This window comes from Aristolochia californica, unplaced genomic scaffold, assembly GCF_029961685.1.
Source record: "Aristolochia californica isolate CCGP_79_NKW_82.1479 unplaced genomic scaffold, dmAriCali1.0.hap1 SCAF_9, whole genome shotgun sequence".
Taxonomy (NCBI): Eukaryota; Viridiplantae; Streptophyta; class Magnoliopsida; order Piperales; family Aristolochiaceae; genus Aristolochia; species Aristolochia californica.
The window spans coordinates 28,368,297-28,383,116 of NW_027182290.1; the positions used below are offsets into that span (position 1 = coordinate 28,368,297).

At 37.3% G+C, this 14,820-nt stretch overlaps 1 protein-coding gene across 1 annotated transcript; it reads left to right on the forward strand.

Annotated features, from left to right (window-relative positions):
• The first annotated feature begins 12,232 nt into the window (after positions 1-12,232).
• Positions 12,233-13,795, forward strand: LOC137940716 (AAA-ATPase ASD, mitochondrial-like). Its single transcript, XM_068785854.1, has one exon. It carries the CDS (start codon positions 12,233-12,235, stop codon positions 13,793-13,795), a length of 1,563 nt encoding a protein of 520 aa, XP_068641955.1.
• The last annotated feature ends 1,025 nt before the right edge of the window (positions 13,796-14,820 follow it).

Consider the following 14,820-nt stretch of genomic DNA (forward strand, 5'->3'; position numbering starts at 1 on the left):
GGGTTTCTGCCATCAGCATCAGCGATTCGTGGGATTTTAGGGTTCTTACCGAGTCTATGATGCTTCGGAGAACGGATTGGGACAGGAACCTCGTCGGTGCAGAGCAACGGAGAGACATTTGTTGTCGTGAGGTTGATCTTCATGCCGTAACAGAATTTCGGGGTGATTTCGAAGGTCTCGGAACCACCTGGGAAATCCAAAATCGAAGGTCTCGGAGCCGCAGGGCTCTTCGACGATGACGACGATGACGACGACGATGACGACGACGATGACGACTTATTATTTTTTATTTTTTTCACTTTTTAAAATTTTATTCTAATAACACGTAATTAGTATATTAATTTATAATAAACTTTAATCATGAACTAGTTTAATTATAATAAACTTTAAACAACTGGATTTATATTTTGTGTTAATATATTATTAATTAACAATACATAAATAAATATATTATGTTATTGATAAATTAATATATTTATTTATTTATTATGTTTTTTTATTTCGTGTTAAAATAGTGAGAGGGAGGCTGGAAAAATATCTAGCAAAAGAGGGAGGCTGGAAAAATATCTAGAAAAAGAGGGGAGAGCTTCAATGCTCTACCTCTTAGCCAATGCCTTTATTTATAGCTTTAGCCCTTAGGGCTACAACTTGATAAAATAAAAGACATAAAAGGAACATGTATTTACATCTTTATGCCATATTTATGGAAAACATCAAATTTTACCCTTATGCCACCACTTTGACTTGTGGGCTTCTAGCCTTGAGCTTGTGGGCTTGAGCCAATCTTCCAATACCTTATATGAGAAGGTTATTTAAGAAAGTTTCTATTATTATGTTTCATCTCAAAAAGTTTCTTATTGAATATATTTTATTTAAGTTTCATAGAGAATTATTTTTCTATCTCCCTCTTGGGTCATACATGGTCAAATTTATTATGATATTTCAGTACTACCATTACAGTCTCTTGCTTATTACGGTGGTGGCTATTGCTCTTTTACTCAGTTGCCTTTCTCCTACCAAACTTTTTTGACTCTCATTTACCCTATTTTGCCAACCCCTTGGTACATTGCTTTGGTTGGTCCTCCTTTTATATATAGGTGGTTTTAAGTCCATTGAGACTTTTTTATTGGTACCCTTTGGGTTTTTATCGTTATCTTTTGAGTGAAAGACATTACTCTCTTTTGTGATTATTATCACTATTTTGTTCAAAATCATTTGATGTTGGTTTCAACTCCTACTTTATCACCCATGTCTTTTACTTTTTGACAGTATTTATCCGATTGAGTACTTATCATTGGGACACTTTGATGACGAAGATAATTACTACAACTTTTTTTTTATTTCAAGCTAGGATCACAACCGTTATCTCCCATCTTGAGGGGGAGAATAGAAGGAGAAATATGAAGGGTGAAATTGGAAGTTGAGTGTTTCAGTAGTTGCACCTCCCTTCAAATTGAATTATGGGTATTGCTATCATTTGAGAAGAAGTATAATCTACAATGAAGAATTCCACATGTTGTGGTGATAAAATTTTATGTGACTAGAATATCCATGAAAGGGGGAGAATAATATGAGAACAAGATGAAGACTACAAGCAAGATGTGAACAAGAACAAGATGAATTAAAGCAAGGTAATCAAAATTTCTTTTCAAATACACAATTTTCTTGACCAAGATTATTTGCAAAGTAAAGTAACGAAAACCAACTTGAGGGGGAGTGTTAAAGGATACATGACTAGTTAATAAGGAGAACATCCATAAAGATGACAAAGAATTGCAATTACGCAAGCTAGTGTATGTCTCTTATGTCTTTTCATTTTGAATCATGTAGCCCTAAGAGAATTTTAGTAATTGTAAACACCTTCCAACAACTATAAATATAGCCTCAAGGCACGTGGTAGAGCGTTCAAGCGACTTCCTCTTGACTCAAATTCGTCCTCACACCTCTCTCTTTCATTTTATTTCTCTCCCTTGGTTTCTTCTCTCCTCTCTCCTAAAAGCTAAACTTCCGCTCTTATCACCCTCCCTTGAGATCTCTTGTATTTATGTGTTGGCCTTAGAAATCAACAAACTTCTCAACAAAAAGGTGTTGTTGAGAGAAGAAATAGAACCTTAATTGAGATGAGAAGAGTTATGCTACATACATACAAACATGCCACATAAATTTTTGGTCGAAGCCATAAATACCATTTGCTACATCATAAACCAAGTGAACATGAGGCACATTCTCAACAAAAGTCCTAATGAATTGTATAAGGGCACCCTTCCCAACATCACCTATTTCTGAACCTTTGGATGCACAATGTACTCACATTGAAAGAACCAATGGAAATATTAGGGAAGTTTGACTCTAGGGCTGATATAAAATTTTTCTTGGTTATTCAATTCATTTTTAGGTATATAGAGCTTTTAAAAAGACATCTATGAGAGTCAGGGAGTAGGTATAGGTTGAGTTTGATGAATCTAATTCGCCAAGTCTAGCCCCAACTCCAATTTCTGATGATGAAGAGGGAAACCCCTCTAATTCATCCCCAGGATTTCAATCTCAAGAACAAAATCTTGAAGAGAACCCAAGTGAGGCAAATAACCAGGAAGAACCATCTATGGAGCCAAAGAAATATTGATCACACCCTAGAACAAATCATTGGTGACCCTAAAAAAAATTGCATCTAGAAGATGATGAAATTATGGGAAACTGTCTTCATTTCTCAAATAAAGCCCAAATTTTTTGCCAAAACTGAAAAAAAAGCGTCATAATTCTCTATGGGTGTTGAAAGATATAGACAAGATTAAGTGTCATTATTGTAAATATCATATATTTTTTATTTCTTCTTCACTCTTTTTAGGGTTAGGGGTATACTTGTAATTTATGTACTCTTGATATCTATAAATAAAGGTTAAGAGGAAAGGTTTGGAGATAAGCCCACAACCCTAATTCACCCCTCAATTCTCTCCTCTACATGCTCACCAATCTCCTCTCTCCTAGTCGTCATTTCTCTTCTTCATCCTCTTCTTGTCTTCTTCTTCCTTCTCTCTTCCATTATCTTAGGTTGAAGACTTTATATTATGGAATCCTGAAATCATCATGGTATCAGAGTTTTTCTACTCGGATTATGATTCATGAAGGAAATGATTGACATGGAGGAGCTGCATGACAAAGATTAGGTCTTTCTCTTATTCTTGGATCTAAACCAGCAGATACCCCATGCTTCTTGTCACTATTATAACTGATTTTCGTTGCTTATGCTGATATGTAATTTTTTGTTGCTGCTAATATGCTAGTGGTATCAATACTTTTGTTTTATGTTGAGCATGCTAATCTGCTTGTTTATAACTCTGAACTCATTTTTCTTCTGTTGTCATTTAGTATTGTCGTATGATACTATTCAGTAAAAACCATCTCCTTGAATCCTTGAATATGCAAGTACCTACGTTGTTTTCTATTGAGCCTACTAATCTACAACCTTTTTGTTGAGCTAGCTTGAGTGCCATGTGAACATTTTAATTTTGATATTCGGATCCAATTGCCCAGCACTGACATGGTTTCCATTGAGTACATTTCAATGCAATTAGCTAGCTTTTCAAGTACCAAATGCTAGCAAAAAGAGCACTAAAGATGTTGAGCTTGGCAAGTACCAAATGAAATTCCTCCTAGCAAAGAGCACTAAAGACCTGCTCCAGTAATTTCAAGTAATCCAACAATTGATGTGCCTCGGTTAATACCTCACTAGATGCATCATTGCCCCAAGCATGGATGTTTGGACGTGCTTTCTTACCGTTTGAGTAATCTGAAGCATGCATCTGCTAGTCAAAACACTTTGAAGCCTCTCATGTGTTTTTGCTGCTACCATCTCTTAGACGTGTGCTACATAGAAAAGGAAACAAAATGTTCAAAGGAAATTTTCTTTGTCCGATCGAATGAAAGTATTAGAACCTGATTGGAGTGTAGGATGAAAGTATTAGCAATTGATGGAAGAAGTTGTTATTTTTTTATTTTTTTATCATGCTGCTATCTGGGAAAGTTATTAGTAAGTAGGGGTGGCATCGAGTCTAGCCGAGCTCAAACCTGCCAATGTTCGAGTTGGGCTTGATATAAACATTTCGAACTCGAGCTCGAGCCTAAAATGGTAATCGAGCTCCAACCTATATTTAAAACTTTACATCAAATACATATCAAATACATAAACTATTCTCTTGAGATGTAACAAAAGCAGTTCAATTTTCATAAACTTTTGCCCACGTTAATGATCAATTCCTTTAAAAATTTCATAGAACTGTGCTTGTGGAAAGAGATATGTTATAGGTTCTACAATGCTAAATAATGTAGAAACACAAAAAAAAAAAAAATAGAGAAAATCAAGAACCGTGAATATCATGTTCCCTTTTTTGGATTGTTACATCTTAATACTCTTAATTTTTCAGAACAGGAAAAAAATGACATTTCATTGTAAACATATCAATCACTATAGAAACTTCCAGACTTAACAAACCTATGACACATACATGATGCCCTGCCCTCTTATAAATGTCAAGCGCTCTAACAACATCCTACTGCTACATCTCAAAAAACTGCAAAAAAGGTTAACAACTAATTCATAAACACTATCAACAGAGTAGACTGTACACGTATGGCAAACTATGAATTCCAATTCCACTCAACTGAACATCAATGTGTGGACTATTTCCAGCTCAATTGGATGTGTTCTCAAAAGCTCATAGTTTGATATCTGGTTTTTTTTTTTTTAACTAAAGTTGGTTTTATCATTAAAGTAGAAACTAGAAATCCATTTTTGGGTTTTGAAGTTTAACTCAATTCAAGAGGTTGCCATGCCAACCCATCCTAATCTGAGAAAGTTAACATAGTACATATTCCACTATCCAACTATTTGTAATCCATATCCAAAATATGATATTTCATATGTATTCATATCCTCGCCAGTAACATTGTTAGTTGGACATAACATAAAAAAACATTTTGTTAGATTATCAATTTCTAATAGGTTGGATATTAAAATGTTGATTACCATTTAGTCCTATAAAGATATGTTACAAGCTATTACTAGACCTCATTCTCCAACTAGACAGTGGAGTGCTCTACCATGTCAACAAAATTAAGAGTACCATCATTAATGATATTGAAAAGTTTGACACTTTCACCAGCAACTTTCAGGAAGATAATAATATTTTAGAGGGTTAGATACCAAAAAAGTATGCTTGATAAATAAAATAATTGAGAAAGATGTGCTCACAATTGTGAGAACATATTGGATCACATTATTAGATACAACTACTCCTTCTGGCTACAAAAATGTAAGAAGTCAAAAAACATAATAATTGCAATCAGATTAGACCAATAAAAGAATGATTCATGGTATATTGGTGTTGCTAAGAATTTCACAGACAACTAAGGAATGCCCATATATCTAAGAGTATTGGAAGATGGGTCCAAGCCCATAAGATATAGACCGACAAAAGATGGGCCCAAGCCCTCATTACCAAGGAAGGCCCACATATCTAAGAATGTTGAAAGATGGGCCCAAGCACATAAAAGATGGACCGGCATAAGAGTTTCAGTTTAAAGGTGTTTTAGTCATGTTAATCTTCTATTTATATTGAGTTATTTGATTATTCTAGGACTTATCTTTAAGAGTTAGAGTTTCAGTGTAATTGGGACAAGGGTAGTTTAATTTTAGTTAGACTCTACTTCTTTCTTCTATTATAAATAGAGGTTCATATACCCTGATTACAATAAGTCAATGAAGTATTTATCTTTTCCATAAATTCAACATGGTATCAGAGCAGGTTATGTGAGTTGACTTAGTCAACCCATAGAGATAATGTGATCCCTTTCTAATCCATTTTCTTTAGCAATTTAGGTTTGTGTTTATTTTTTTCAGTCCCTACACCCATTATTTGCTTTTCGTTTTCACCTTTATACTACTATTCTATTTCTTGGAGCTTCTGGTTCATGACTAGAGACCAGGACCATCCATCTCTGTCTATGATGCTGCTCTCCCACTTTGTTCAACTTCGGGATCTTACTGGGTTACGTCGCAAATTACCTCTTCACCAAGCTGCCATTTTCGTCGCCGAGTCATCTTGTCGTTTTTGCTGCTCCATTAACAAAGTTGTTTTCAAAATAAGATATAGAACCGGAATGTAATATTTTCCGTCCAGATTGACAGCAAGGTGTCAATACTCCAGTTGAGATTCCATGCTCGGGAAATATTTAGGAAAGTTTCCTTCTCTGATTTTTTGGTGTTGTTTCTTCGGGATATTATTGCTCTTAATTTGAAAGATCTCAACTAGCGCTGGTAATATTTCACATTGCTATAAATCAGGCAAACACGTTGCTGTTATTCTGGATATTATTGTGGAAAATCATAAATTCAAGCTCCTACTGTGTTGTTCGGTTTCTATTCTTGTTCTCACCCATTGCCTCTTGCTCTACTGTATATCAGCCATTCTGCACTGGCATCGTCTTCAATCTTGCCAAATATAATCTATGACAATAGGTAACCCATTGTTGCCGATTTTAATTGTTTCCTTAGTTTGGAAACCATTTTTAATCCAGTGCATTACTATGGCGCATCTATTATCCTTATCGAGTCAACCCCATGAACCGGGCTACCCGTCTAGTTCTTGTTGAGCTGAACTAGTCTACCGAGCTAACTCAAGCCAAATTGGTCTGAGTCAACACGACCAGGTCAACTTGACTCGGGCCACTTATGTTTCTGCCTTGGTATACATGTCCGGGTCCCAAGTTTTATATATATTTCTTCCGTGATTCGGCCATAGTGATCTACTATTTGACTTGGTGCAACTCGGTTCTCTGACTAGATTATTATTTTCAGGTATTCGCAATATATTCCGTTGATCAACATATTATTTGGTGCAAATACTTGCTTCAATTTATTTCATGGGTTCTTTTACAAGGTTTATTATTTTGGTTCATGTTATGTGGGCTCAAGCCCATTTCAGTTGTTGTAATTGTGTCTCTTTGGATGAGACATTATTATTGAAGAAGTGGTGGCCTCAGTATCCCTTTTCATACGATCCTTGATTTGACTCTCACACATATCTTTGGGCCAACCTTTATTGTAACCTTTTGAGTATTGTTTCGGTTGGGAATTTAAGTCCATCAAGTAAACATATGGGTGTTGCAAAACTCGTCTCTTTTCAAATTTCCATCATGTTGCAAAACTCGTCTCTTTTCAAATTTCTATCATGACAGAAAACTCAAATCTTTTGCACTCGCCATCTGAAACTCAAAAGCGGAGGCAATGCAGCACAAGTGGAGTTTTGATGTCTGCCATGAAGCTGTTCAAAAAACACGTATTTCCAAGACAAATTGTGCTTGCGGCATCAGAGCTTCTCTTCCTGGCTTCGACGACTTACGACATACACAAAAAACACAAAAAATAATTAGAATTGAAGTTTGAAGCTTTCTATTTTGGAAGCATCTTCACACTTTCCACTCATTGTTGAAGCCCCCCCCCTCTTCCTCGCTCCCACTCCCCCGCTCCCGGTTCCCGAATCAGCCCATTAACGAGTCGGCTCGTAAGCTTTCGAGCCGAACCTTGATTCGGTTGAGCTCAACTCATTAATTTAAATGAGCCAATCCCGGATCTCGAACCTATACCGAATCGAACTGAACGTGAAATGAGCCGAGCTCGAACCACTCACGAACAGGCTCGGTTTCGAAGCCACCCCTACATGTGGCCACCCTCCCACCCAAAAGAAAAATAAAAATATGACTCGCATTTCCTCCCCCCTTCTCTCTCTTCTACTACTCTGATCCAATTGGAGATCGTGGTTCGAATCATTTCTCATTCTATTTTCTTTTTTTCGTTTTTAGTGCCTTCTTATCTACTAGTCATTCGTTTGTTGGAGGTCGAGCTCTGTTTCACGAGCCTTCCCATCTTTCCCTCCTTCCTTCCTCCCTCCCTCCCTTCCTTCCCCCACACCTTTTTTTTTCGTTCTTTCATTATTATGACCTCTGAATAAAAATCTATGGCAACATTTGGGTTCTTCAAGTGAAATCACCATTGCCCAAGATGAAGCGAGAGCATCCTAAACCTAGCTATAACCTCACCGGAGACTTCCCTCCACCTCCTCCCATGGAGAGCGTCTCTGGACAAGAGAAGATTCTTATGGAGGAACCTCCCCCCGATGCTGATGGCATCGACGAGCTGCTCGCTGATTTCGGTTATAAGGTTCGGGCCTCCAACATGGCTGATGTCGCCCAAAAGCTCGAGCAGCTGGAGATGGTCATGGGCACCGGACAAGAAGACGGTCTCCTTACTCATCTTGCCTCCGAGGGAAGACGAGGGTGACAGAGGCGGCCGAAAGCAGCTGTTGACGACGACAGAGGCGGTGACAACAATGGACGGGAGGGGCCTGACGGTGACGAGGGCAGGAACAATTTTTCCCCCGTCACTCTCTCTCTCACTCCTGCTCTCGCTCCCGGTCCTGACTCAGCTCGTTAAAGAGCCGGCTCGCGAGCTTTCGAGCCGAACCATGATTTGGTCGAGCTCGGCTCGTTAATTTAAACGAGCCGATCCCGGATCTCGAACTCGACTCGAGATCCAGGTATACCGAATCAAATTGAGCAGAGCTCAAGCCGTTCACGAGCCGAATCGGTTAGAGGCCACCCCTACCTCCCCCTTAAGTTTTTTTTATAGATACCAATAATACAAAAATTACAATGGTACCTTTCACCCTAGTAGGACTTAATAAGGAAGAAAGATCATATGGTAATTACATCAATGACACCCAAGCCTATCTATTAATCGATCAACTTAAAATGTTACACCCAGCAAGAGGATATTGATCGATCATACCATTGATCAATAAGTCATATTTTGATATAAAAAAATAGTAGTTACACTCGATTCATTGATCATCTACTTTACACTGGTCGATCAATGTAAACTCAACTTGTTGCAAACGGACAAGAAACGATTAGTTTGGCTTGGGGAACTTATAAGGACCCCACCAAACTTCCCATTGAGAAGTTAATGAGTCTTTAGCGTTATATCCACAAATATTTATTCTCAGTCCTTTACAAATCTTCCTAAAGTGCATTTTTTAGAAAGAGTGAGACAAACTCTAGAAAAATCCTTTCTCTTTTCTCATATCCTCTCCTTTGCATACACATTAGACAAGTTCCAACATCTTTCATGAAGTTGGAGGCTTGGATCTCTCAAAGAAGAAGGTTTCTCTACAATTGATAAAGGTGTAAGTTTTACCTTTCTTTTGTATTTTTGTTTTGAGATAGGTTCATCTAGAACCTAACTAAATCTAAATAGAAAAGGTCTAGCTAGAGCTAGAATCTAGTCAATCTCGTTGGGAGATTATTTCGTATATCATGTATTTGAGAAGCACGTGGCTTAAAGAGAGGCAAAAACTATTTTATGTAAATTCTAGCTAATAGAGCTTGATTAGTGGAATTTTCCAAGCATAGGTTTTTAGGCGGTGAATACCAATAGGGGAACATCAATAATAAAACTTTTGACGTCAACTATTATGGTGTGTAAATTTTCTATGCTTTAATTTTCATGCTTGTATGACTTTATATTCCATGCCTTAAAATTGTATAATTTTAATTCACAATTCACCTCATTCTTGAGAAGCTACCTAGGTCAACACGTTACACTCAATTGATAAATCTTACATTTTCATTAATTGATCATTGTGTGTTTCAGCTTTATGTAATCGACTATAAAATGGCTAGTTTGGTAGGGACACTGATAAATACCACACCAAACGTGGTTTAGAGAATTTATTGAATATTAATTTGAAATTTTGAAAGCATTCAAAACCTCTATTCTACTTGAAATCACTTTCTGAATTCTCTTTTGAGAGAGAAACTCTATTCTTGCAAATCATTATCAATTCTCTCAAAACCTCGTACATCCTTGTTAATTCAAGTTGCGTTACACTATCAGCGGTGTTGAAAGATTAGGGACTTGGATCTCTCTAAAACAAGGTTGATTCTCCCTTATGCAAAAGGTGTAAATTTTATTTTTATTTTTGTGTTTTCATTCTTTCTTTTATAGGTTCATCAAGAACCTAGAATCCAGATAGAAAGACTTGTTATAGCTAGAACCTAGTTGTACAATCTCAAGACATTACACATGGCTTAAAAGAGGGTTGGAATCTCTTTTGTGTAATTTTTTAGTTAATAGAGCTTATTAGTTAAAATTTTCAATCAAGGGTTCTTGGACAGTGAATACCAATAGGTGAACATCGATAACAAAAATTCTTTGTATTTAAATCTTGTAGTGTATGCATGTTTATTTAATTCTTGCTTTGATTTTCATTTGAAAATTAAATTTTAAATTGTAATATCACAATTCACCACCCTCTAGAGATGCCACGTGGGCTAATATATATCATTTAAATGAATATGATGAAAATCATCACTCTAAATTTATAGAAGATCTAGTTATTCAACCATCAACTTTCATTATTAACAATCATAATTGAAAGAACTTGGAACAATTTACAAATTTGGGTTAAGCACTTTCTCAAGCATTCAAGATTTAAGTGAAAATTTTCTTTAATTGCTATATTATATAATTGTATAAGGATATCAAACCATAATGATGAAGGTATCGAAGGAGATGAACTAGTTGAAATTATTGAGGATAATGCGAAGTTTGAAGAGGAAGGAAAAACGACGAAGATGATTAGGACAAAAAAAATTCATCAGCCTATATTCGAAACATCTAATGGATATTAGAAACAAATAAATTGAATCAAATCAAATGTGGCTAATGTGTCTAATGGAACTATTGATCTTAACAAGATCAAATTTTTTTGTATAAAAAATTTAACACGATATTTTTTAATAAAAATTTCAAAAAAATTATTTGAGATTGATATTAGACATCTTCTTTTACTAAATATTAAAAAAATTGATTACTTTTTATAAAATTTCCTAGTAAAGCATTAGGAAGGACACTTATTCTTATAAAAGCAATAAAAGACTTACGTCAACAAGACCTATGTAGACTTTGGGGGGGAGCAGAGATGAATTACCTGTGCATTACTCCATTCATTCGATTAGGTTGTTAGTGGTGAATGATCACCTATTTTGCAAATCATTCACATGAAGCGATCGTGCGGGACACATCTCTCCCTCCCGCTTTTTTCCTTATTTCGCTATGTTCTCCCACTCTCTCAGCCTTCCTCTCCCAAAAAAGTTTTCTCCCTCTTGGCTTTTCTCCCTTCTCGGCCTTCCTCCAAATTTTTTTCCCTCTATCTTCTCCTCTCGGCCTCCCTCTCTTCTCCTCTTGGCGTACCTTTGGAGCGTCGCCTCCGTCATAGTTGCCTACTAACCCACCGTTGTCTCCCGCTATTATTGATGCCGTGAGGAAGACGATGCTGGTTTAATTTTTCCTTAGTTAGGAAAAATTAAACCAGCATCATAACTTCATTATATTTATTTTGTAAAATAATCCATATTTTGTTATTTATAAAATAATTATTTTTATTTATTTAGTATATTCATTTTGTAGTTACTGTATTAAATTAGTGATTTAATAGTCACAAATAAAATATGTTTAAAGTAAACATTTGATATATTTATTTTAATTAATTATCTTTTTAGTTATATATTCTTTTTAAGTATATTATTAAAAATTAAATATTCTCTTATTTATATCATAATTTTTATTTTTGGAACATTCACTTAAACTTGGTTTTTTCCCATTTTACCGGCCTCCATTTCGATGCAAATCGGGATTTAAAGACATATTTTATCACACGAAGACGAGGTGTCGATGATGATGTAATGAGCACGCGCAAAACCGAAGGTCCCGTCCGGTCTTCAACGTTTTTAATCTTTATATAGAAGGAGATTGCGACGAAGACCATCAAATTATCGGGAGGAAGAAGAATTAAATATTAAAAAAAATTATTATTATTTTTTATACAATTTCCTAGGAAGGACACTTATTCTTATAAAAACATTAAAAGACTTATGCCAACTGTCGTCAACATCTTCTCAGCCGCCTATGTAGACTTACTGGCTTTCAATTTCCATGCAGCTCGCACGGATTTCTATCACACGAAGACTTGGACTGGGGTCGTTCTGTGTCACGGTGACCACGTGTCGATGATTTAATGAGCACGGGCAAAACCGAAGGACCCGTCAGGTCTTCAGCGTTTTTAATCTTTATATAGGAGATTGCGACGAAGACTATCAAGTTATCGGGAGGAAGAAAATGGCAATGGACGCGATGGGATGGAGCAGCTTGGGCTCCGCTGCTGCAAGTTTAATGTTCTTATGGGCAGTCGCCAGCCAGTATTTTCCCCACGGTCTGCATATGTACCTTCAGAAATACATTGATAAAATCTGGAGCTTCGTCTACCCCTACGTCGAGATCACGTTCAAAGAGTATTCCGGCCAGCGTATGAAGCGGAGCGAGGTTTACTCCAGCATCCAGACGTACCTGAGCGCCACCACCGCCAAGCAGGCCAAGCGGTTGACGGCCGACGTGGTTAAGGACGGCAAAGATCTCGTCCTCTCCCTTGACGACTTCCAGCAGGTCACCGACCACTTCCGTGGCATCCAGTTCTGGTGGAGTTCCCGGAAAAGTACTTCCCAACGAAGCGTCATTTCATGGTACCCGGCTCAGGAGGATCCCAGATTTTACCGGCTCACCGTTCACCGGAAGCATCGCCTCGTCGTCACCGATTATCTCCAGCATGTGAGGGACAAGGGCAAGGAGATCGAGGTGAAGTCCCGACAGAGGAAGCTCTATACGAACAATCCCACTTCGAATTGGTACGGATACAGGAGCAGCGTATGGAGCCATGTGGTGTTCGAACACCCAGCGACGTTCGACACGCTCGCCATGGAACCCGGGAAGAAGGAGCAGATTCTTCAAGAACTTGAAAGTTTTCGAAGGGGAAAAGATTTCTATCGAAAGATTGGAAAGGCTTGGAAAAGAGGGTACCTTCTGTATGGCCCGCCGGGTACGGGGAAATCCACCATGATCGCAGCCATGGCTAATTATCTAGATTATGATATCTATGATGTAGAATTGACTGCAGTCAAGGATAACGCGGCGCTGCGGAAGCTGCTGATAGAGACGACGGCCAAGTCCCTTATTGTGATCGAAGATATCGATTGTTCGGAGGACTTATCCGGCAAGCGGAAATGGAAAGTAGAGATCCCCGAGGCGGATCAGACTGAAAATCCTCCTCCACCTGGACCAGGTAAGAAAGAAGAGAATAACATTAGCAAAGTTACTCTCTCTGGCCTGCTCAATTTCGTCGATGGGCTCTGGTCTTCGTGCGGAGGAGAACGAATCATCGTCTTCACTACAAATCATGTGGAGAAGCTGGACCCGGCTTTGATTCGGAAGGGCCGAATGGATAAGCACATCGAGCTCTCCTACTGTTGCTTTGAGACTTTTAAAGTGCTGGCTAGAAACTACCTGAGTATTGATTCACACCCTCTCTTTGAAACTGTCAGGGAGCTTTTGGGTGAATGCAAAATCACACCAGCTGATGTTGCCGAGAATTTGATGCCTAAATCTACCACAGCAGTAGAGAGTAGTATCCAGCGATGCCTTGAAAGTCTGATCGAAGATCTTCAAAAAGCCAAGGAAGAAGCAGTTATTCAGGCTGAAGAGAACAGCAAAGAGAAGTCAGAAGCAGAAGCAACCATTACAAAAGAAGGAAGCAGCAAAGAAATGTCCAACGGAATTGAAAATGGTGTATCCCTCACAGACAGCATTAAGGATGAAGGAAACAACAGCAAAATGAATGGGAAGTTGTGAAATGATATTTAGTGAATATGTTCTCTATGTTGAGTAGTTTAAATTTGAATTTTGAAGAAAATAAGAAATGATTGTATCTTACTTATGATGGAAAGATACACTGTTTTCTTGCATTCCTCGTGTGACAATCAAGTTACGATCTATATTTCTCCAACCCAGTTTTTCATAAAAGAACTAAGCATATCGAGGTGGGCTGTCACTTTGTGAGAGAAAGGTTGCTAGCAAGAATATTCACAACCCATAGACAACTTGCTGATATATTCACAAAGTCAGTATCCTCCAAAGTTTTCTCCACTGCATGTACCAAGCTGGAGATGTACGATGTTTTAGCTTAAAGGGGAGTGTTGAAAAGATGTAGACAAACTTAGGTGTCATTATAGTAAATATCTTATATTTTTAATCTCTTCTTCACTCTTTCTAGGGTAAAAGCTATACTAGGAATTTATGTATTCTTGACACCTATAAATAAATATTAAGGGGGTGGGTATGGAGATATATCCAATACCCTAATTCTCCCTTCAATTCTCTCCTCTACATGCTCACCAATCTCCTCTCTCACAATCGTCCTTTCTCTTATTCTTTCTTTCTTCTCTTTTTCTTCTTCTTCTCTTCTTGTACTTCCTTCTCTCTTCCATTATCTTAGTTGAAGACTTTATATTATGGAATCTTGAAATCAATAATGGGTTAGAGGAAGCTCCTAGAGCGTAGTATGAAATATTAAATGAATTCTTAGAGACAAACGGTTATAGGAAAGGTTTAATAGATAAGACTATTTACAAGGACCTATGTTCAAATTTTGATTATCGTTCAAATTTATGTGGATGATATCATATTTGGTTCTACAAAGTCCTCTCAATGTCAAGAATTTGCTAGTGTATTGATGAATAAGTTTGAAATGAGGTTAATGGGTGAACTCACATTCTTCCTTTGACTTCAAGTAATATAAACTGAAAATGGTACACTTATTAATCAGTCCAAATATACTAAGGGATTGCTTAAGAGATTCAACATCGAAAATCTTAAGT

Coding starts and splice junctions, on each gene's coding strand:
- LOC137940716 (XM_068785854.1), top strand. CDS start 12,233: ATGGCAATGGACGCGATGGGATGGAGCAGCTTGGGCTCCGCTGCTGCA.